Below are 23,210 nucleotides of genomic sequence, written 5' to 3'. Positions count from 1 at the left end.
TACTCAGCCTGCATTTAAATTGTTTATTGCTTTTCTTTTTTTAGGAAATTACCTTGACTGATCCAAATCTTTTGGAGTTGTTTATCTTATACATGCTGAGTTAAGCAGTAATATCAACAGTACTCGACCTAAACAATAAAATCCTCACTCTATGGTTTGTGGATTATGCTATCCAATAAGTAAACAGTTTATGATAGGCACATGAATCCTACTTATTTTGATTTCACAGCCAGTGATGAGTTTTAAATTTGGAGAAGCCTTTAAATGTCACTGGTGTATAGTTACTAGACATACTAATCTCATACATCTGAGATAAAATTCTAGCCATGGTCCGTTCGTTAACGCTGGAGGTTGTTGGAAGTGTTGTATTTCCTGGGAACAGAAGGATTAACAGCTCAAACGATTTAACACCAGATAAAGGTTCCTAATAAATGGCATAGATATTTTCTTCAGTAGGCATGAAAAAGTTGCAGCTTTTGAGTTTAAACTGAATTATTTAATAAAGGGTAAAGTCTAAGATCATCTACAAGATTAACTTTAGTTTTGAGCAGGCTTGGCGGATTATTTGCTATCTTATAATGATAAATATGAATGAATTATAGTGATCTGGAAGATCACAAAGTATTACTACGGTCTAAAATAAATCTAGAGAGGGAGCAGTGAATTGTATTTGGCATAAAGAGGAGGACATATTTATAGGACAGATTTAGTATGGTATTAACACCATACCATTTTGCCTGTGCACCTTATCGTTTGTATTTGCATTTCATATTATATTCTATTGTTAATTTAATTGTAAATTATTCACTTTTGTTTCATGCCATGTATGCACCACCAACCATGACAATTTCCAACATACATGGGCAATAAATGTTTTAAATTTTTAAAATATAATCAATCAAATCAATCAAGCAATATTAATTTGATCAGAATAATAATGTTTATGTTATGGTAATTTTTGTTAAAATATTGTGGAAACTTGGGAAGGATTAAGCTGAAATAATTCAAGACTCATCAGGAAGGTTAAAGGTTAAATTTACATTTATGAAAAACATTCTCCACCACATCCACCACTTCAATTTTTGCAATTATTTGAAATCTAATTACAGGCTTCCATTGAATTACTGGTTCTGCTCTGGTTTATTAGAATATAACTTATTCTCTTTATATTCAACACACTCTTTCTTAATGTGGGTATGAGCTATGCTGCGAGGAGGATATCAAACATTGCGAGGGGCCGGTGTCTTAGTTGATGACCCTTTCAAGGTTGTACAGCATGATCAGAAATAGAAAGACATCTGCAAGTCTGTCCTTGTGTGTCAGTAAGCATAAACTGATGACGGAGGCAGAGAGAGTACATATAAGGTGATACACAAGGTGTTACATGCGTGTACTTGGTTGACCCACTCTGTATTGTGTGATTGACTGTTTTAACCACAACTACATGTCATGTTTTATTAATCGCTCATTGCCGATTAATTTAGAATATATTGCATGCATATTTTAAGGAGGCGTTTCTGAAATATATGCACAGATGTTTTGTTCTTCTGTTTAGTAAATTGTCTATTTTGCTAATGTATTGCAACATTAGTTACTCTTTTTCCCTTTAAGAGATCTCAGAAGCCATGTGAAATCATAGTACCCTTAAAGTCCACAGGGTCGGATTAAGTGGTATCAAAAGCTTACCACCTCATTCTGCTCCAAGCTTACAAGTCAAGGTTTAATACCTTCCAGGAGACGGAGTGCAGTGACTTCTATTTATCGCCTGTGACACGTCGAATAAAGCGCTGCATGGGGCAGGACAGGACACAGGCTTTTTTTCAAGTAAGCAAAATTCGATTTGTCTCTTTAAATTGAAAAAAAGTTGATCATATTCTTACACACTCATAGCACTGCCGATACAGGATAATATAGCATGGCTTAATGCTCTAGCAAGTTAGTTGTCAGAAAGGAAAGGACAGCATTCTGGATTGCAATTATAACCTTTATTGAAAAGGTAAAGGCCCCAGGCACTAGTTCATATTTTATGAACTTTGTGGAAAGGCCTTAACCCGAGGAGGTCTCTCACTCAGCAGACTCACACTAAAGAAGAAGAGAGGAAATCAATTAGCATAGTAAATTCTCTGCTGCGGTATGAAGTTGCACTGTCAATGATAAAAGGGCACAGGAACAATTGTGTTTGTGTCAATGCAATGGATACTGTGATCATGCAAACAACCAACATACCTTTCCACCATCCCTGCTTTTGGCTCTCAGCTTGTTGACCTGAGACTCAGCGATGTCAGCACGCTCCTGAGCCTCCTCCAGCTCATTCTGGGTCTTTCTGTGTCTTGACATGTGAGTGTTGGCCTGCTCCTCCTGTGAAGGGATTTAAGTATTGACAAAGCCACAAGGCAGTTAAGAGTGATGTCATTAGTAAATCCACTGTAAATAACGTGTCACATTATCTATTTGACTTACAGCGTCTTCCGCTTGTCTCTTGTAAGCCTTCACTTTAAGTTGCAGCTTGTCCACAAGGTCCTGAAGTCTGGTCACATTCTTCTTGTCCTCTTCAGTCTGCATGGATAAAAAATGATTAGCAATGAAACACAAAATCAAAACGGTTATCAGTTCAGTTTACCTGGTAGGTCAGCTCCTTCACTCTCCTCTCATATTTGCGGACACCTTTCACAGCATCAGCTCCACGTCTCTGCTCGCCTTCAACTTCAGCTTCCAGCTCACGCACCTGTAAAGTGATGATATAAACAATAAATCAAGATTTATTTTATTTAACTTATCTGTGTGCACTTAGATACAGCACATACCCTGGACTCCAATTTCTGGAGCTGCTTCTTGCCACCCTTCATGGCGAGGTTCTCAGCCTCGTCCAGACGGTGCTGAAGGTCCTTTACTGTGACCTCCAGGTTCTTCTTCATCCTCTCCAAGTGAGCACTGGTGTCTTGCTCCTTCTTCAGTTCCTCTGCCATCATGGCAGCCTGAAATGATACAATGGTCTCAAAGTCTTACATAATATCAAATAAACATCTCACATCTAACATAAAGGAGCTGGAGATGTAGACTCACGTCAGTGATAGCCTTTTTGGCTTTCTCTTCAGCATTTCTTGCTTCCTGAACTGAATCTTCCACTTCACCCTGTACCTGGACAAGGTCAGTCTCCAGCTTCTTCTTGGTGTTCATGAGACTGGTGTTCTGAAGGTGAAAAAATGAACCGTGTTTATTATCATGTTTGTAATATAATTTCAGGGTACTAGGTTCTTGTGAATTTTTGACGACAAACCTGAGAGTGAAGAAGTCCCGCGCGCTCACTAGCATCAACCAGCTCCTGCTCGGCCACTTTGCGTCCCCTCTCTGTCTGCTCTAGAGCGGCTCTCAGCTCCTCAATCTCAGCCAGCATCAGGCCATTCCTGCGCTCCACCATGGCAACCTGCTCCTTCATGTCCTCCTGTCCTCTGACAGCATCATCAAGGTGCAGTTGGGCATCCTGAAGTCATAACAATTAAGACTTAATCCTAACTTTCTTTACCCTCAAACCTTATTTGATATTCAGCTATTCAAGCAAACTCACCTTGAGCTGTCCCTGGGTGTTCCTCAGTTGTTTCTGGGCCTCAGCGGCCTGCCTGTTGGCGTGACTCAGCTGAATCTCCATCTCATTCAGGTCTCCCTCCATCTTTTTCTTGATTCTCAGGGCATCATTCCTGCTCCTGACCTCAGCGTCAAGAGTGCTCTGCATGGAGTCCGTCACCCTCTGGCTGTTCCTCTTGATCTGCTCCATCTCTTCATCCTTCTCTGACAGTTTCCTGTCAACCTCACCTTTGATCTGGTTGAGCTCCAGTTGAACACGGAGAATCTTGGACTCCTCATGCTCCAGTGTACCCTTGGTGTAATTTCAAAAGTTAAGTTATTTAAAATTGGTAACTCGTACAATAAATTACTTTTGTTGTGTTGTGATAAATGCTAAAGGTGCTGTTTCTACTATCCTATTTTGTTAAGTTTTGATTTAAACAAATCATCATTACGGTATAAGTTGACCAGATTTACAACTTTTTTATGTAGGAGCAGATATTTTGTCTTTTGAATATGTTCCAAACCAAAGTCCCAATGTCTTTTGGAATTGTCAAGATGATTGAACAACACTAAAGAACTGACTTCTTGCTAGATGTTTTTTGTGAGTCAACTCCTGATGTTGTTGTACCTCGGCTTCCTCCAGTGCTGTCTGAATTTCAGTCTTCTCAGTCTCCAAAGTCTTCTTTGCTTTTTCCAGCTCATGGATACTCTTTCCAGTATCTCCGATCTGTTCAGTCAGGTCTGAGATCTCCTCTAAAGGAAGGATAATACACAACAAAAGAAATTACACTTTTGGGAGATATACAACCAATATTATTTCCCCTCCGGTAAAACTGTTCACATACGCTGTAGGTTCTTGTTTTCTCTCTTCATGGTCTCCAGTTGGTCGAGAGCCTCCTCATAGGAGTTCTTCATCTTGAAGAGTTCAGTGCTGAGAGAGCGAGCCTCCTTCTGGGCTCCTTCCAGCTCCGCTTGGCTCTCCTCATACTTCTGCTTCCATTCTGCCAGGACCTGAAATTATATATATATTTATGAAGTATTTCCTATATTAGGAAACATTCATTCAACAGTACAATACATCTATTTACCTTATCAAAGTTCCTCTGCTTCTTGTCAAGGTTGGCAGCCAGAGAATTAGCTCTCTCCACGTCAATCATGAGATCCTCCACTTCCCCCTGCAGCCTCTGCTTGGTCTTCTCCAGAGACGCACACTTGGAGTTCACAGCCTCGATGGATTCCTCAGCCTCCTGAAGGCGCTGAGCAAGCTTTTTCCTGCAGTAAACACGTAGGAATACATTTTTGACGCTCCAATGCATTACAAATTCTATCAATGTATGGAACAGTAGACATGGTTCATTTACTTTGACTCCTCCAGCTCCTCAGTTCGCTGGATAGCATCAGTCTCATATTTGGATCTCCACTGGGCCACCTCACTGTTGGCCTTGGACATTCCTCTCTGCAGCTCTGCCTTGGCCTCCTGCTCCTCCTCAAACTGTTCTCTGAGCAGATCACAGTCATGGCGGGCGGACTGGACAGCATGGGCCAGGGCGTTCTTGGCCTGTTTGCCATGACAAGACACTTTATTTACTGACCTATATATACATTGCAAAAATAAATAAATAACTGTTTAAGAAAGCAAGAAAGTTTCTCTCTAACCTCCACGAGATGTTAGTTTCACTATTGTGTTAGCTAAGTATTGGTGTGCTTTTGGGTATTGGATTACCTTCACTTCCTCCTCAATGTGCCTCCTAAACTCCTCAATCTGCTGAGTGAACGCCTGCTTGCCCCTGGTCAGCTGGGAAACCAGAGCTTCTTTCTCCTCGAGCTGACGGGAATACTCACCTGAAAGACAATTTTTGAATTACTTTTTTGAATTGGTTAACTCACCTATGGAGTGCTTTTCATTCAGGGAATGCAGATGACTTACCGTTCTCTGTCTGTAATCTAGCCCTCTGGGTATTGATGTCATTCAGTTGGCGAACGTGCTCATCATTTTTGGATTTGAGCTCACTGAACTGGTCCTCAAGAGATCTGCACATTTTCTCCAAGTTGCTCTATCATCATTAAACATGCTAAATTAGTATTCCAGCAATACAGACGTTTACTGCTTATCGATCATTTTGTATGACTATTCTTGATATGATCATGTTATATCCATTTGCAGATGGTAAATATGTTTACAATTCTCAAAACATTGATGCTAAAACAGTCCCCCCACCTTTGATTTGGCAACAGACTCCATGTTGCTTGAGAGGTCATCAATCTCCATCTTGTACTCGCTCTTTTCCTTCTCCAGCTTCTGCTTGACACGCTGCAGGTTGTCGATCTGCTCTCCCAGCTCTGCAACACTGTCAGCTTGCTTCTTGCGGAGAGCTGCTGCGGTAGCTTCATGCTGCAGGGTGGACTCTTCAAGATCCCGACGCAGCTTCTGGAACTCAGCCTCCCGCTTCTTGTTCATCTCGATCTGAGCTGCTGTTGCTCCACCAGCTTCTTCAAGCCTCTCACTGATCTCCTCGAGCTCCCTGGAGAGGTCAGCCCTCTGCTTCTCCACCTTGGCCCGAGCCGCCCTTTCAGCCTCAATCTCTTCCTCCAACTCCTCAATACGAGCCTGGATTTAATGATAGTATTATCGATGCAACTTATTAAACGTATTGTTTCTTTTCAGTAACTGACTTTGATATGTATGCCAATTACTTTACCTGGAGTTCTTTGATCTTCTTCTGCAGCTGAGCACCAAGAGACTGTTCATCCTCAATCTTGCTGAGAAGCTGACTGATCTCAAAGTCCTTCCTGAAAAAGGAGACCAAGCACATTAGTCCTATGAAGTCCTTCTCAGAACGATCTTGTTGTAACACGGTAATTGTTGAAAGTAAGGATGGAAAATAACAGAATAACTTACTTCTTGATTTTCTCATCAGATTGTTGCTTGTCGTTCTCCAGATCCATTATGGATTCCTGGGCCAGTTTCAGATCTCCCTCAAGCTTCCTCTTGGCTCTCTCAAGGTCCATGCGAAGCTTTTTCTCTTGCTCCAGTGATCCCTCAAGCTTTTAAAATAAAATGTTTTTTACATCAATCCTATAACCCAAACTACTTGATACTTTAACAACGTCAAAAGCAATGTTTTCTTACATCGTCCACTTGCTGTTCCAGCTTGGTCTTGGCCTTGGTCAGAGTGTTGACTTTGTCTTCCTCTGCCTGGAGATCATCAAGTGTTTGCTGGTGAGCCTCTTGGAGGGCTTTCTTCTCCTTGGTTAACTTGGCAATAGACTCATCTTGAGATGCCATTTCCTCCGTCAGGTTTTTCACCTGAAAAGAGAATGAGGGATGTGTGTTTTAGTATAAAATAGCATCTTTGCATACAGTATATAATACTGCATAAATATGTTATTAGTTAGTATCAGTGTATAATTCAAGTTTTGTGAACCTTGTTTTCTGTGGCATGTTTCTCCTTCTCCACTTTAGCCAAGGTGAGCTCCAAGTCATCAATGTCTTTCTTCAGCTCAGAGCATTCATCCTCCAGCTTCCGCTTCTTAGCAGTCAGCTCAGCATTCATCTCCTCTTCATCCTCCAGTCTCTCAGTTGTCTCTTTGAGTTTGGCCTCCAGCTGGATTTTGCTCTTGATGAGCCCTTCACACCTTTCCTCAGCATCACAGAGATTGTCACCTTCCTGTAGTTTGAACATACAAGTGGTAAAACATTTACCGCATTTTAGATTAACCATAACATTTAGAGTATATTATTTATTGATTGACTATGCAGAATGGCCCCCTGATTGGTGAATTTGCTTCACTTACTGAAGCCACTTGTAATTGCAAGTCATTCTTTTCCTGCAGCAGAGAAACCATCTTCTCCTCCAGTTCTTTCTTCTTGGTCAGTGCAGTAGACAGGTCTGATTTCATCTTATCATAGTTCTCCTTCATTTGTTGAAGCTCCTTCTCAGTCTCAGCGGTCTTCAGAAGAGGCTTGATCTTGAAGTACAGATGCATCCATGGCCAGTTCTTCACATTCATGAATGAGCGGATGTTGTATTGGACTGTGAAGATTGCATCTCTAATAAGAAGACATAAAAATGTATTTAGGTTAACATCACACAGGAATGTAAGTTCAGATCATACAGCATGTCGTGTGGAAATCCTACCTCCTCTCCATCATTTTAACAAATTCTAATCTACTGAGGAAACCTCTGCAGAGAGCCTGAGTCATGGTCACCAGCGCAGCCAGTTTATCATCTCTCAATTCCTCCAGGGTACCCAGCAGACCTGCTTTGAAGAACACCTACGTTGTCAAAAGAAGGACATTATTCATTAGCACACATGGATGAAATAGAATATCTCTTAATAATGTACACGAGAAGAATGTACCTTTGTGTGCCCAAACTTGTACTGAGTGTGGTCCACATCAATGGAGCCCAACAGCTTCTCTGAAGCTTTTTTGTTGTCAATGAACTGTCCCTCAGGGATTATACTAGCATTCAATACTTTATATCTGCAATAGTAAATAATGGTGTTACTTATGTTGCCTTCCATCCTCAGACCCATGTATTACATCATCATCACTTAAATTAGTTCTATACCCAATTACCTCTGCTTAAAGTCAGCGTAGAGGATTCTGCTGGGGAAGCCCTTTCTGCAGATTCTGATGCCTTCCAGCACACCGTTACACCTCAGCTGGTGGATGACCAAGTGGTTCTCCATGAGACCTGGTAATTGCAAACAAAGTGGGTAAAAACTCTCTTTTTTACTAGCGCAGAAATGTGGATTATGAACAATTTACCTTGGGTTTTTGATTCATTAGGAATCAAGCAACGGACAAAATGAGGGTGGGTGCTCCTCAAGTTGCTCATCAGTTTGCCCAAATTCTCCTGTGAAGCGTCAAACCGATGTAATAGGTCAACATTTTTTAATCTTTTTTGGTTGTTATCCAAAGACTTTAAACGATACATACTCTGAAAAGAGCAGACACAGTCTGGAAGGAACCTCCCTTCTTCTTTCCAGCCTTTTTGCCACCAGCACCCTCTGTTTGAAAAAAACAGTTTTTACAAATGTTCAATCATTCTTCTCTGCAACAATGCTACTAAATGGTTTTCTTTGCTTCTCTTCGTGTTTCATCTCCCAAAAGCATGAATTTATAAATTACCCTTTTGCACAACTCCTTACCCTCAGGTGCATTGTGGGTTAAATAAAGTAATGCCAGCAGTTTGTTTGAAGATTTTTGGTACAGCTGAATAACTGAGTCATTCAGGGGGTCCTTGTTCTTGTCCAGCCATCCGGTGATGCTGTAGTCCACTGTACCGGCGTAGTGAGCCAGGGAGAAGTGAGCTTCGGCCTTGCCCTTTCCGGGTTTGGGCTTCTCAAAGGCTTTGGTTTTGCCAAGATGCTGATCATGCAGCTTGTTCTTGAAAGATGTATCAGAGGCCTTGGGGAACATGCACTCCTCTTCAAGGATGGAGAAGATGCCCATTGGCTGAAATGACATTTTATTATATTAACAAAAACGAATACTTAAGCACACATTCAGAAAAGAGTAATTCAGTTCTATCTGACAGTTTTGTCTTTACCTTCTCGATAAGCTCAATGCAGGCAGCCAAGTCCATACCGAAGTCAATGAACTCCCAATCAATGCCTTCCTTCTTGTACTCCTCTTGCTCCAGGACGAACATGTGGTGGTTGAAAAACTGTTGCAGTTTCTCATTGGTGAAGTTAATGCAGAGTTGCTCCAAGCTGTTGTACTAAACAGGTAGATCATCTGTTAAATGAACATTCAGTGTTCGTACTGTGTATCGTCTTTACTGATTTTAACTTACATCAAAGATCTCAAATCCAGCGATATCCAACACTCCGATGTAGAACTGTCTCGGCTGCTTCGTGGCTAGCATCTCATTGATACGGATGACCATCCACAAGAACATTTTCTCATAGATGGACTTGCACAGAGCATTGACAGCGTTGTTGACCTAGAAGTAAGAATTTTAGTGTGGTAGGTTCTTTTTGATATATTTTCATATCAAAATTCCAACATTTACGTATTATTTTCCATCCTCCTTTTTGTTACCTGTGGCACAGTCTGACCTTTGGTCACCATCTCATTTCCAACTTTGACTCTTGGATAGCACAAAGCTTTCAGCATGTCGGCTGAGTTCAGACCGACGAGATAGGCGATTTTATCAGCCACTGAGGGAGAGAAACAGAAGGAGTACTAAATACACATGAACTTGCATGGCACAGCAGAAAACGTACGTGTTGAGAATAGTATTATTATTTCAAACAATCACCCTCATTGCCATCAGGTTCAGCTTGCTCCTCACGCTGCTTCTGCTTGAATTTCAAGCTGCCGTGATGCATCACAGCTCCTGTCAGCTTGTAGATGCCCATTTTCTCATCAGCAGTGAAGCCCAAGATGTCAATGGCCGTCTGAAATGTAAAGTAACTTAAGTTATTGGTATGCGAAACATATTTCCCAGTGTACTATCCATTTAACTAATTGTGGTCTTTACATCTGTTGCAATGAACTCCTCAACGTCGTCAATGCTTTTGACAGTGATTTCCCCCTGACTGATCATAGGGTAGTCATAGGGGTTGGTGGTGATCAGGAGAATCTCTGCAGGAGAACAATAAAAATAAATAGAATGGTTTAGTGTTGTTTTGTTTTAGCATCGTTTACATCTACGTCCATCTCAAATGTTATTTGTAACATACCAAGGAGCTCAGGCTTGTGGCCAGTCATCAATTGATAGAAGATGTGGTAACTCCTCTCAGCAGACAATTGGAAGGTGACACGGGACTTTTCCAGCAAATCTAACATTAACAAATCAGGATCAGGACTGTTAGTTTAATCAAATCATATCATTGTTATTGACAATATATAGAGGTTTGCACAGCCTCACCGGCAGGCAACACGTTTTGATAAAATATTGCCAAAAGCATGTAGCAAAATAGAGCCAAAGATTTTAGAGCTTTTTCCAATAGAGCCTTGTACCTAAAACCATTTTCTTGTAACTCCTGGTGAATATATTCATACATATCATGTACGATATAACATACAGTGACATGGAATGTTTTTCTTTTAAACTACCTTCATACCCAAGAGAAAGTGAAAACAAATGTGTTTCAGCAAAATGCAGAAAAATACTTACACGTTTCAATATCAGCGGAGGCCAGTTTGCCAGTGGTTCCAAAGTGAATTCTAATGAATTTACCCTAAACACGTCAACGTGAAGTTAGCAGGATTTTTGATAGTCACCTCAAAATATGCACATTCATTTCATGCCCTTTTAACACTTACGAAACGAGAAGAGTTGTCATTCCTCACAGTCTTGGCGTTGCCGTAGGCCTCAAGCAGAGGGTTGGCCGCAATGATTTGATCTTCCAGTGAACCCTACAAATAGATAGAAATAATATTGTGGTTGCAAAGAATCCATTAACATGTCATTTCATTTTATTAAACGTGACCATTTATACCTTTATTTTACTCGTCTCCTTTTTTGCACCGGCCACTGCAATTGTTGCAAAGTACTGGATGACACGCTTGGTGTTGACAGTCTTTCCTGCACCGGATTCTCCACTAGCGGGAAGAAATGGAAAGGGATAAAACCAGAGTCAAATCAATGTTCTTTATATATTAATGTAAAATAACATTGTATTATGTTATATGTGTATTCACTCACGTGATAAGGATAGACTGGTTCTCACGATCTGAAATAAACAAACAAATACTTTATTTTTATTCCTAAAATATGATGTATTGTGGAAATAAAGTGATATTTGAGGTGATATATGCTGCGTCTTCCCCAACAAATGAATCGGTTGTCCTCTCAAAATAAGAAATATTACCAGTGAGCATGAACTGATAGGCATTATCAGAGATGGAGAAGATGTGGGGCGGAGCCTCAATCCTCTTCTTGCCTCTGTATGCATTGACAACCTCAGCATCGTACACAGGAAGCCACTTGTAGGGGTTCACAACGACGCAGAAGAGGCCAGAGTAGGTCTGGAAAGGAAAGAAAGTTCATTGTATATTTGTGATTTATCGCTGCTACATCTGACATGCTGTTTACATAAAATCAATCTAGATTTTTATAAGAGCTGTGGCTGTAGAGGAGGTATGTTAATGTAGATATAAGCACTCACGTAGATCATCCATGATGCAAAACGCTCTTTGAGGTTATACAGCACACACGGTTCATTGAGATGGGTCATCATGGCCATGTCCTCAATTTTATCATACTTGGGAGGATTCATGGGATGGATGTCATCCTCTTTTACAGTGAGAGTCTATAAAGAAAAATGCAGTAAATGTGATGTCATCTGATTTCATAGTTCATGAGACATTTAAATAAAGAATGCATTCACCTATCTTTAACATAAATCATTTTGGTGAAGTCACATACTGTAGTATCTTTTAATAGTATGATACATTTGATCTAATTTTCCCTTTCTAAGTAAGTATGTGAAGAAAATACAAAATGTGAAAACTTCAAATTTTTTTTATAGAACCGTCATCAGTTAGTTTGGGGTTTCATGCAAGAGAACACTTACCTTTGACGGTTTTCCTTCATATAGCAGCGTCTCAACTGTGGCTTTGCCACCCTCTCTTTTGATGAGTTTACCCTTCAGATACATTTCAGCAGTATCAGCCACAAAAAAGGCTGTCTTGGCATCAAATGGTGCTGCTTGAGCCTCAATCCTCTCCCTCTCTCCTTTTCTGAGGTAAATTGCCGCAGGGCCATAGGCCGCCATCTCCGCGTCTGTGCTCATGGTGGCACTTTATTGGGGACTGAAAACAGAGGTAGGAATCTGGATTGGATATCTTAATTTGACCTTCAAGGTTGTGTTATTCGTGATGTCTTACCCTTGCCAATCCCAAAGGAATGCCACTGATCTTCTGTGACCTTGGAATGCTATTAAAGACAGATTGAAATAATCATTGAAGAGGACGGAGCATTTTATAGTGTCCACTGTAATGCGTAGTAAACAGCAGTCACCCTACATGAACTTTGACCTGTTATAGCAAACCTGTGTGGCTCCATAACTTTTATTACTGCACTGTAGTTGTCATTTGCACCTTCTTTTTTTATTATTTTTTGTGATTTTTATAAATTGCTGGTCAATCTTTGTCAAAATGATTTTATTCTTCTTTTGAATTGCTTTTTGTTGACACTTTGTTTGCCCATAAAGTACTTTGAATGGCCTTTTTGATCAAATAGTTAGGAAATAAATCCAACTGTTTTGCCTTTACAATCGTCATACAATAATAATAATTAAAGATACTAATCCATTTTATTTGCATGGCGCTTTTCAGAATACTTAAAGACACTTTAGAACCATCAAATTTTAAAAATCTATGCTCTAGAAACGCAAAAGACAAATAAGTCCTTACAAAATGTGTTTCACAGTCCCTTCAGTGATCCAAAGCAATTGGGATCATAGAAAGAATATGAAACATTAGACTTTCCTAAATGAACTGTTATTAGTAACAAAATGTATTTAGAAGCATTTTGTAGAATAGAAAATAACATTTTTGATTAATACTAATGGTTTACACGCCTTACATTACTTCAATTTGGATTTTAAGCAAGTTAGATGACCATAAACACACACAAAGCACTAACCTGTGATGCCTGTCAGTTCTCAGAGGAGTCTGAAGCTGCTGCTTTTATAGAGGCTGGATCTGTCCAGTCAGCAGCCGTCCCCTGCTGAATTTGGTCAAGCATACCTCTAATTTGAGATCTGTCTCAGTAAGCTTAATGCATGCTTAAGATTTAACATTGCTTAACAATCAAAACAGAAATAAAACAAGCAAATCAAATGCTAATTCATCCAACATAGGCTCAATTATCCAAATGTGTATGTTATATAGTCATTAAATAAATATTCATCTATTAAGTCATTATTTTGTCTTTACTTTTTCAACCCATTAGCTCTTTGCCCTAAAAAAGGAGTGTTTAGAGTCAGCGCAAGTGGACATTTCAAATCTTTTAAATGAAATACAATTTTATATCATTGGCAAATATTACGAATATGAGTCAAATAAAGTGCAGTATTGTAGCTTACAATCCCTCATACAACATGTATATATTTTTGAAGAGTATGACTAGTAGGATTTATTGTGTCGTGCAACATATCATCTTCTTAGCTGGAGTCCAAAACATGTCCCAAAATAGATGCTGTGCAACAATTATTTCTTTGTTTGTTATTTGTTTCTATATATGATTTACTCATGTAATTAAATCAATAATTTGTTGTTTCCAATTGAGCCTTCTTGAGAAGGATCTCTTTATTTTATATTAGAGGTCGTCTATTCTTGCCCTTGTAATTAAACATGCCCATAGCCAGAAATGGAACTTTGGAGTTTGGAGAAGCACCCAAGGGGTCCTGGTATATAGTTTCAGGACATTTGCACGTGTCATATTCCTCTGGTAAAATTGAAGGTAAGGCCCTATCCATAAAGTTCACGTGGTAATACACCTTGCCTTAAAAGGACAACAACAAAGTTTGCCAACATAGCTGAGATAAGACCTATAATAAGTTCCCCTCAGATGCCAAAGTTCTCTATCCTCGTCCTACGTTTGATTCTTAGGGTGTTGTTGCTGTTGTGGAAAAACAATGTCCTTCAAAAACTATGTCACTGTGGTTTTGACACAACAGATTATACACAAAGTCATCACTAAAGTTGCATTAGTATCCGTCGTGCTCTATATATGACATACATTACCAGGAACGTATCTATGGTGACATTTACGAAAATTAAAATATACATTAATGTGTGTACAGATATGTCAGATTGTAATACACTGCCTGGCCAAAAAAAAAGTCACCACCAAAACAAAAGGTCACACACTCTAATATTTTGTTGGACCGCCTTTAGCTTTGATAATGGCACGCATTCGCTGTGGCATTGTTTCGCTAAGCTTCTGCAATGTCACAAGATTTATTTCCATCCAGTGTTGCATTCATTTCTCACCAAGATCTTGTATTGATGATGGTAGCAAAAAGCCTTCTCTAGCACATCCCAAAGATTCTCAATGGGGTTAAGGTCTAGACTCTGTGGTGGCCAATACATGTGTGAAAATGATGTCTCATGCTCCCTGTATTACAATTAGAGCCCGATGAATCCTGGCATTGTCATCTTGGAATATGCCTGTGCCATCAGGGAAGTAAAAACCCATTGATGGAATAACCTGGTCATTCAGTATACTCAGGTAGTCAGCTGACCTCATTCTGTGAGCACATACTATTGCTGCCCATGCAGTAATGATCCAATAGGAGGCTCGTACCTATTTGCTTAGTTAAATCCAGTTGACTTGTTTTTCGGCCATGCAGTGTATTATTTTAGCAGCCAACAAACCCATTTACTTCTAAAGATTAATTTGGGATGATGACACAATATAATTTATAACAGAGTTTTGAATAAGCAGATCAAGCGTGAATACGACATTTGCCACAAGATCCATGTTTTTGCGCACAAAATAATTAGAACTGTGAGTACATGTGACGTAATATGACGAAGCCGGAAGTGTTCCAACTACTTCCCGCACGCTTTGAGTCGTTTTCAACCTCAGCGTTAGCTACAGTTAGCATTACTTTTTTTTTTCTCATTATCTCGAAAGCTATTCTCGTCCCAGGAAGAAATGGCCTCACTAAATGGAAAACCAGATGTTATGTTTGTAAGTTACACCATAACATATTGTTACCTGATAACGTTTATTGACAGGGAGTGTTAGCAAGTTGGCTTAAGGAAGCTAACCTTTATTGGAGCGCTAACGTTAGCTTGGCCGTGTGTGTTTAACAGTGTTATAGTTAGCTTGTTATAGCTCGTAAATTACGAATCATAGAGATGTATAAGTTAGTCGTGCATTCATAGCTCCTAACTAGTGGCAATGCAAGTTATCGCAGATGTATTAATGTTTAACTTACCATTTTTAAGCGGATGCATTGTTAACGTCATAGTAACGTCACACTAATGTAATTTAAGCTGTATCAAATGTATGTTACAGTCGTTCGGTTACTCGACGTGTTTATATACTGTATGGCTTCGATAGGAAGACGACGATCTGCCATATGAAGAGGAGATAATCAGGAACCCATACTCGGTCAAGTGCTGGATGCGTTACATCGAATTCAAACAGAACGGAGCCAAAGCCACCCTCAACCTGATCTACGAGCGCGCTCTGAAGGAGCTACCTGGCAGGTAATGGACACCACAAACAAACTAACGGCATTGTACTGAAAAGCAGTTGGCCACGGATACCTGCAAATCCAGATTATTTTATACAAATGGCACATGCATGAATTTGCCTTTGCGAATGACGATAACAACATTCTATTGCATTGTCAGTTTTAAGATGGTGCATAGGTTATATTTGCTTATCGTCCAATCTTTTTATTTTGTTTTGTATTTTACAGCTACAAGCTGTGGTACAATTACTTGAGAGAGAGACGGAAACAAGTCAAAGGGAAATGTATCACTGAACCGAGCTACGAAGAGATCAATAACTGCCATGAAAGAGCATTGGTGTTCATGCACAAGGTAATACTGAACCACCCGACAGTACAAAATGACATTTCTGACAAGTCTATGTGCTGCCACTTGTGCTTGAAACTAAATACCTGTCTTTGCTTAAACTAGATGCCCAGAATATGGCTTGATTACTGCCAGTTCCTTGTATCCCAAAGCAAGATCACAAGAAGCCGGCAAACATTTGACCGAGCCCTCCGAGCTCTTCCCGTTACTCAGCATCCGCGCATCTGGCCTCTGTATCTCCGCTTTGTCCGTAACCTTCCCCTGCCTGAGACTGCAATCCGAGTGTACCGCAGGTACCTTAAGGTGAGAGCACGGTATACAAACCAGTTCACAGATCTTATTTAGCGTACACTATTAGTTGTATTTGTGTGTGTCAGTGGAAAGAATTTTTGTCTTGAGGATGTCACCAATTTTACAAAAAGTTTTTATCTAACGTTGATAAGAGGGCAAAACACACTTTTTAAATAAATTGGAAAATCTCAACATGCGCTGTCTGCTATTTGTATCGTGCAGCTTTCCCCTGAAAATGCCGAGGAATACATTGACTACTTACGATCTGTTGGCCGCTTGGACGAAGCAGCTGTGCGACTCGCTGCTGTTGTCAATGATGAAAGCTTTGTGTCCAAAGAGGGCAAATCTAACTATCAAGTAAGATTTCATTATTCTATGCACTTTCAAATTTGCTTGTTTTTCTTAAGCTGACCCGGGAAAATGTATCTTATTTCAACATGTGTTTGTTGGACAGCTGTGGCATGAGCTGTGCGACCTGATCTCCCAGAACCCTGATAAAGTGACGTCTCTCAAAGTAGGGGCCATTATCCGAGGAGGCCTCACTCGTTTCACTGACCAACTTGGAAAACTCTGGTGCTCCTTAGCTGACTATTACATTAGGAGCGGTCACTTTGAGAAGGTGTGTAAATTCGTAATAGCTTGAATTTATACATATTTACTTACCATACAGCACATCATCATATTTAAATTCATTTTATCAAAATAACGTGATAGCACTGTGTTATATTAAGGGGGTTGACCTAAGATGGGTCCGACAGTGTCTGAGGATTTCTGTGTCTTTATTTTCTCAGGCCCGGGATGTGTATGAGGAGGCCATCCTCACTGTGGTAACAGTTCGGGATTTCACACAAGTATTTGATAGTTACGCCCAGTTCGAAGAAAGCATGATCGCGGCAAAGATGGAGACCACAGCTGAGATGGGGAAGGATGAAGATGGTATGTGTTTGTATTCATTAAAATTGCCAAAGTTGCTTTTCCTTTTTCCTCATGCATGCCTCACTCTCTTTCTCCCCCCCCCCCCCTCCCCCCTCCAGAGGACATAGACATGGAGCTTAGACTGGCCCGCTTCGAGCAGCTAATAGCTCGACGGCCCCTCCTGTTGAACAGTGTTCTGTTGAGGCAGAACCCTCATAATGTTCATGAATGGCACAAGAGGGTGAAATTGTACGAGGGAAATCCACGGCAGGTGAGCTTTAGGTCTTACTTTTTTTTTTCTCTCCCATGTACACAATTCATACTGATGGGTCTGTGCTCACTATATCTTCTGCAGATCATTAACACATACACTGAGGCAGTGCAAACTGTAGATGCAATGAAGGCCACGGGGAAGCCGCACTCTCTCTGGGTTTCCTTCGCTAAATTCTATGAGGAAAATGAGCAGCTGGATGACGTGAGTCACTGAGTTCTTTCCACTGGCATTCTGGGACCCTTTGCCATTCTGAGAAGCATTTTGTTTCTGATGTGACTTAACATTTACTGACTGTCATTCAGGCTAGGACCATTTTTGAGAAGGCTACCAAGGTGAACTACAAGCAGGTGGATGACCTCGCTGCAGTGTGGTGTGAATATGGAGAGATGGAGCTACGCCATGAGAACTATGAACAGGCCCTGCGCATACTCAGGGTGAGACACTTGGCATTTAACCGCTGTCATTATTAGTGGGTAATCATAGATGGCACCATTTATACGAGATGTTGGTAACATCTAGTGGTGGGACTGAGACACTCCAAAAATATTGGCATATTTCTGCTTTCTCTCTATATTTTTTAAGTGTTTCCTCTATAGAGCTTTATCTTCAAACTTAACCCCCAGTAACAGATATAGATATAGATAGGTATATAGATGTAGATACGACCTGAAGCTCCATATCATAATGTTGTTCAGTGTAACATGAGCGTAAAACCTGTGACTTAGAAAATCATTACATACTGTTTGCTTTCTCACAACCTTTCATAGAAGAGATGGTCACTTGTTTGGGTGATACCAAACCAAGTGCACACCAAATAAGTAGTTTGGGCTCTAGGAGATTTGAGTATTGACTTTGCCTGTTTATACAGTACCGGTAAAAATATATGACACGTGTTTTTATTCAGGTCTTTTGACTGGTACTGTATATTAGGAAATGAGTGTACATATACATTGATTTAGTATCAATATTTTGTGGATATAGAGGTTAAATGTCTTTTTTTTTTCAATTATTTGAATTCAGAAAGCTACTGCGATCCCATCCAAGAAAGCGGAGTACTTTGATGCATCCGAGCCAGTCCAAAACCGAGTTTTCAAGTCTTTGAAGGTCTGGTCCATGCTGGCAGACTTGGAGGAGAGTCTTGGCACTTTCCAGGTAAGTTTACTACATGTTGGTATGTTTACAGCTGGATGTACTACATATATGAGACTGTGTACAGAAGGTAATCATTACATGATATCTGAGCTCCCAGATATTTAATATTGCGTTAGAGTTCTGATCCACTGTGTGCTTTTGCAATTCCTAACGCTAAGTGTTGTATGTTCTTTTTTTCTATTCAGTCCACCAAAGCAGTTTACGATCGCATAATTGACCTCCGCATCGCCACGCCACAGATCATCATCAATTACGCCATGTTCCTTGAAGAGCACAACTACTTTGAGGAAAGCTTCAAGGTAATAACATTCCATTAATTGACAAATCCAACATCCAATATTATCAAAATTAAGTCATTATTAATATTTTTTTTCATTCTCTTTTCCGATACCTCTTTAGGCATATGAGCGTGGCATCGCTCTCTTCAGGTGGCCAAATGTTTATGACATCTGGAACACTTACCTCACCAAGTTCATTGATCGTTATGGGGGCAAGAAGCTGGAGAGAGCAAGAGATCTGTTTGAACAAGCTCTGGATGGCTGCCCAGCTAAGTTTGCCAAGAGTAAGTACCTTTTTGTTAGAATTACATTGACAACTTGTGTACAGTACATTCCTCATTGTTTCTATTTTTGCTTTATAAAATGTGCTGTAGTTGAACGTAGCACTGTGCCTTGCTTTCCAGCCATTTACCTGTTGTATGCTAAATTGGAGGAGGGGTATGGATTGGCGCGACACGCCATGGCTGTCTATGAACGAGCAACGCAGGCCGTAGATACTGCGGAGAGACATCACATGTTCAATATCTACATCAAGAGAGCAGCTGAAATCTATGGAGTCACGTATACCAGAGCCATTTACCAGAAAGCTATCGAGGTACGTGTGAAAAGCACTGATACATGTGACAACTTGTAGTATTAAAGTTATTTTTTCTGTTGAAGCCAAAGACCCGTGTGTAGCATTTAGGATAATCTACCGAAATGTGATCGAACAATAATGATGTTTTCCTAGTATAATTGGGTGAAATTAGGATCTTTTTGTTTCGGCTACCTTTAGAATGAGGTTTTTATGTCTACGTACATTGGTGTACTTTTAGATTGTTATCAATGCATTATTAAAAAAAATCCTTTTACTAATTCTGACTCAAATATGCTGTTGTAATCTGAATCATACCATTTCTTTCTACCCAGGTACTTCCTGATGAGCACGCACGGGATATGTGTCAGCGATTTGCTGACATGGAGAGTAAGCTTGGTGAGATCGACCGGGCCAGAGCAATCTACTCCTACTGCTCGCAGATTTGCGACCCACGGGTGAGATACAACAACTGAATAAATAATAATTAAATTTCCATTGGTGGTGTGGATGTCATAAATCACCGTGATATATATATGTAAACTGGGGTCTTTCAGGTGACTGCAAATTTCTGGCAGACCTGGAAAGAATTTGAGATCCGCCATGGAAACGAGGACACGATTAGAGAAATGCTGAGGATCAAACGAAGTGTCCAAGCCACATACAACACGCAGGTCCACTTCATGTCCTCTCAGATGATGAAGGCGACAACAGGCACTGGTGAGGGAGTTAGCACCAACGTGTTTACCATGAACTGTCTAGTAAATACAGAACATTGTCTCATAATATTGATATGCTAGCCACGCATGCCCTTTTCCCCAAATCCTGGGTTTATGCCTGAGAAAAGCACACAAATGAATGTACCTGTACTAATGATTCTGTTTGTCCAACAATTTATTTTGTATCCAGTGTCCGATCTTGCTGCAGGTGGGATGGGAATTGATGACATGAAGATGCTGGAGCAGAAGGCACAGCTGCTTGCTGCGGAGGCGGAGCAAGACAAACCCAAGCCCAAAGAGAAGATTCTCTTTGTCAGGTAAAAGGAAAACCCCTGCTTTTAAAAAAATGCCATCGTACACACTCTGCAACCTAAATGGAGACTTTGGAATCTTACACGCTACATGTGTATTTGCAGGAGTGACACCTCTCGCAGCGAGTTGGCTGAGCTTTCTAAACAAGCCAATCCTGATGAGATTGACATTGATGATGAAGACGATGAAGATGAGGAAAACCAGGGACCAGAAGGTAAGTGACGGACAGTTGAAAAAGTCTCATGCAGATGTGTTGTGTTCATGAACATGCATTTGTAAATTGTTTTTTTTCATCCCTGCCTTTTGCAGAGGTGCAGCTTGAACAGAAGAGCGTCCCTACAGCCGTCTTTGGGGGGCTTAAAGAAGACTAAAGATACCTTCCTCGCTGCCCCAGCTTGTCAAAGATCTTCTGATTTCACTTGTTGACATTGAATATGCTCTATATTTTCCCATTTGTTTAATTACATAGTTGTATCATTTTAGAAAGGCAACATTTTTGCCTTTTTTTTCCCCATTCTTGTGGGTTTTTGTAATGCAGTACACAAAAACATAAACTTGTACGACTTTTGGCCATATGGTGTCAGTCTTTCTCAAGTATAAAGCGCAAGATGATTGTGCAAATGTGCTGTCTTCTGTTACGAATTACTAATACGTGGCTACGTGTTCATTTTAACTGACGTATAGTGACGTTTTTATCTTTGAAAAACAGTAAAAGAATCAACAGCAGAAACTTTTGGACACCTAATATATGCAGACTTCTTTTACAGGAAGCTTTGCCCTTGAAAACAAAGGGGAGGAGCTTTTTGGCTTTTTCTTTTTTCAACGTGAGGCATTCATTTGAAAGTGAAGCTGCGCATTCAAGCCTCACGTTGTTTTGAGGATCATTAAAAGGTGGACATCTTGCAAAACCCAGTGATTCTTTAAAAGATTTCCAATATTGCCTTCAAAAGTTCACCATACAAATATATTGAAGTCATGCTCTGGTTGTACATGTATTGTACAAATTCACTCAAGGAACAGCTCGTATAACTGAATTTAATAATATGCGGCTCATAAAACCGATACAACTTATTTTTCTAAAGCCCTGCAGTGAGTTCCTAATACCCAGTTTTTGTCATAGGTTCGGGAGTCTTATTTCCCACTGATCATTTTAGAAGCTGTATTAATGCTGTAATGTCTCTCAGTCAGTGGTCTGCTCGTGACCCAATGCAGTGTTGAGAGTTTGGTCTCAAGTTTCTTCTATTGCCGCTGCAATTGTGAATAACGCACCAGCAATTCTAACTGACATGCCGGCATTGGATGTCCGAACATTTATTTACATGTCTGAAAATGTGCAGTTTTAAATAAAAATGGATTCATATCTGTGCAACGCAGTGACTTTCATCTGACAGAAAATTTCAGAAAGTCTCATTCAGTGGATGCCTTAGAAAAGTTCTGTATTCAGACACTACTGATGGACGGTGGAGATGCTCCAATAATAGTGCGATGAGTCTTTTAAAGATTGAATATGATGTACCTTTCACTTCAATATATAATGCCAAAGGCCTCATGCTTCATCCTAACAAAGGTTAAACAAAAATAAGGGATAAATAGTTTCTTTCATAATCAGATTGAGATTTCTGAGGTAATCCTTGTAGCACGGCACTGGGTGCTCTCGGCACCCGTGATTAGGATCTGTTAAGATTTCTCTTTTTCAATGGAATGGGGCTTCAAATTTGATTGGAAATTCACACATCTGGGGCAAATTAAACCGTTTTCCCAACACAATTTCCATTTTTTCTTGAATGGCTGAATGGATTTACACTCTTGTACTGGCTGTGTGCCTCCCATTTCAGCTTTTCCGTTTACACGGCACGCCGCTTTACACTTTTACAGTGCAGCAAAGGATGTAGGTAAAGTTTTTTTTTTTGACATTGCTGCTGATCTATAACTATTATTGAATTAGGGCTGCAATGGTTATGGTGGTCTCTTAACTATTTGCATCCCATCAAGAGCTGTTCCATACACCTGAGAGCACACTGTGGGGTCATATTCCTCTGGTTTACACATGCACATGGAAGTCATTGAGATAGCAAGGTTTCATAATACGCGTCAGTGAGCTCGGGTCATACTTTCTCTTTTTGTTTTTCTGTCCGCCAGAGGTCATGGTCATTTACAGCATCACCCCTGAGGCTGACAGAGTTTGCCCAGGTCACGGCACCAAGGGGGAAGTGTCATGGTGCCAGAGTCATCCCTCTGAGACCATAATAACCAGAATGGCAGTGACCTACGTTTTAGTTTTTTTCATGGAGATACCTTTTTTTGTGTTTCTACATCCAATCAAACGCAACACCTTTTATAAAATAAGGCATAATTAGGTAGTACAGGTTAAGGTTAAAGGCCCTGCACACGCGTGCTAGCAGTTGTGTTTACTCATGTACAATTCGGAATCCAGGACTTCACCTTCTTTAACTTAAGGGATGGATTTGAAAGTGTTTTTATTTCTAAAGATATGCGTATAACTAGGCGGTGCGGGCAGGTGTTCACCTGATTGGGTCTGCCAGCTGATGAACCGGTAGCAAAAGTCACACCAACACCTGCAGCCCGTGTTCACCCAGGAAGATCCCGCCCC

General features: G+C 40.3%; 2 protein-coding genes across 2 annotated transcripts; one reads left to right on the top strand and one right to left on the bottom strand.

Annotated features, from left to right (window-relative positions):
* Window positions 1-1,963: 1,963 nt before the first annotated feature.
* LOC120827164 (myosin heavy chain, fast skeletal muscle) lies at window positions 1,964-12,476 on the bottom strand. Its single transcript, XM_040189835.2, has 40 exons — window positions 12,413-12,476; window positions 12,100-12,337; window positions 11,692-11,835; window positions 11,395-11,551; window positions 11,229-11,256; window positions 11,023-11,125; window positions 10,847-10,939; window positions 10,698-10,761; window positions 10,261-10,359; window positions 10,059-10,162; window positions 9,837-9,975; window positions 9,617-9,735; window positions 9,369-9,518; window positions 9,123-9,293; window positions 8,722-9,028; window positions 8,510-8,580; window positions 8,339-8,426; window positions 8,147-8,264; window positions 7,927-8,050; window positions 7,704-7,840; window positions 7,360-7,615; window positions 6,990-7,232; window positions 6,695-6,871; window positions 6,464-6,609; window positions 6,264-6,354; window positions 5,783-6,172; window positions 5,492-5,618; window positions 5,288-5,406; window positions 4,926-5,122; window positions 4,653-4,836; window positions 4,410-4,575; window positions 4,193-4,317; window positions 3,566-3,874; window positions 3,278-3,481; window positions 3,064-3,189; window positions 2,805-2,975; window positions 2,621-2,725; window positions 2,461-2,556; window positions 2,227-2,358; window positions 1,964-2,082 (listed from the first exon to the last, which is right to left on the bottom strand). The coding sequence occupies exons 2-40, from the start codon at window positions 12,316-12,318 to the stop codon at window positions 2,065-2,067; spliced, it is 5,817 nt and encodes a 1,938-aa protein (XP_040045769.1). The 5' UTR covers window positions 12,319-12,337; window positions 12,413-12,476; the 3' UTR covers window positions 1,964-2,064.
* A 2,559-nt stretch (window positions 12,477-15,035) lies between these two features.
* Window positions 15,036-21,965, top strand: xab2 (XPA binding protein 2). Its single transcript, XM_040189847.2, has 19 exons — window positions 15,036-15,227; window positions 15,603-15,751; window positions 15,967-16,090; window positions 16,190-16,387; window positions 16,598-16,732; window positions 16,830-16,994; window positions 17,167-17,311; window positions 17,410-17,561; window positions 17,646-17,765; window positions 17,867-17,998; window positions 18,585-18,716; window positions 18,902-19,015; window positions 19,116-19,278; window positions 19,399-19,589; window positions 19,904-20,026; window positions 20,126-20,288; window positions 20,478-20,604; window positions 20,704-20,813; window positions 20,909-21,965. The coding sequence occupies exons 1-19, from the start codon at window positions 15,192-15,194 to the stop codon at window positions 20,968-20,970; spliced, it is 2,541 nt and encodes an 846-aa protein (XP_040045781.1). The 5' UTR covers window positions 15,036-15,191; the 3' UTR covers window positions 20,971-21,965.
* The last annotated feature ends 1,245 nt before the right edge of the window (window positions 21,966-23,210 follow it).

Source organism: Gasterosteus aculeatus, chromosome 11 (genome assembly GCF_964276395.1).
Source record: "Gasterosteus aculeatus chromosome 11, fGasAcu3.hap1.1, whole genome shotgun sequence".
NCBI classification, from domain to species: Eukaryota; Metazoa; Chordata; class Actinopteri; order Perciformes; family Gasterosteidae; genus Gasterosteus; species Gasterosteus aculeatus.
Note: the sequence above shows the minus strand (reverse complement) of the source record. Positions and strands in the feature narration are given on the sequence as shown.

Bases quoted from the DNA above. Each gene is read 5' to 3' on its own strand.
- LOC120827164 (XM_040189835.2), bottom strand. From the start codon at position 12,318: ATGAGCACAGACGCGGAGATGGCGGCCTATGGCCCTGCGGCAATTTAC. The intron at 9,294-9,368 runs GTAAGTTAAAAT...CTACCTGTTTAG, and splicing joins CTGGATTTGAGATCTTTGAT to TACAACAGCTTGGAGCAACT. The intron at 6,610-6,694 runs GTAAGAAAACAT...TTATTTTAAAAG, and splicing joins TGGAACAGCAAGTGGACGAT to CTTGAGGGATCACTGGAGCA.
- xab2 (XM_040189847.2), top strand. From the start codon at position 15,192: ATGGCCTCACTAAATGGAAAACCAGATGTTATGTTT. The intron at 16,733-16,829 runs GTAAGATTTCAT...TTTGTTGGACAG, and splicing joins AGGGCAAATCTAACTATCAA to CTGTGGCATGAGCTGTGCGA. The intron at 19,016-19,115 runs GTAATAACATTC...ATACCTCTTTAG, and splicing joins ACTTTGAGGAAAGCTTCAAG to GCATATGAGCGTGGCATCGC.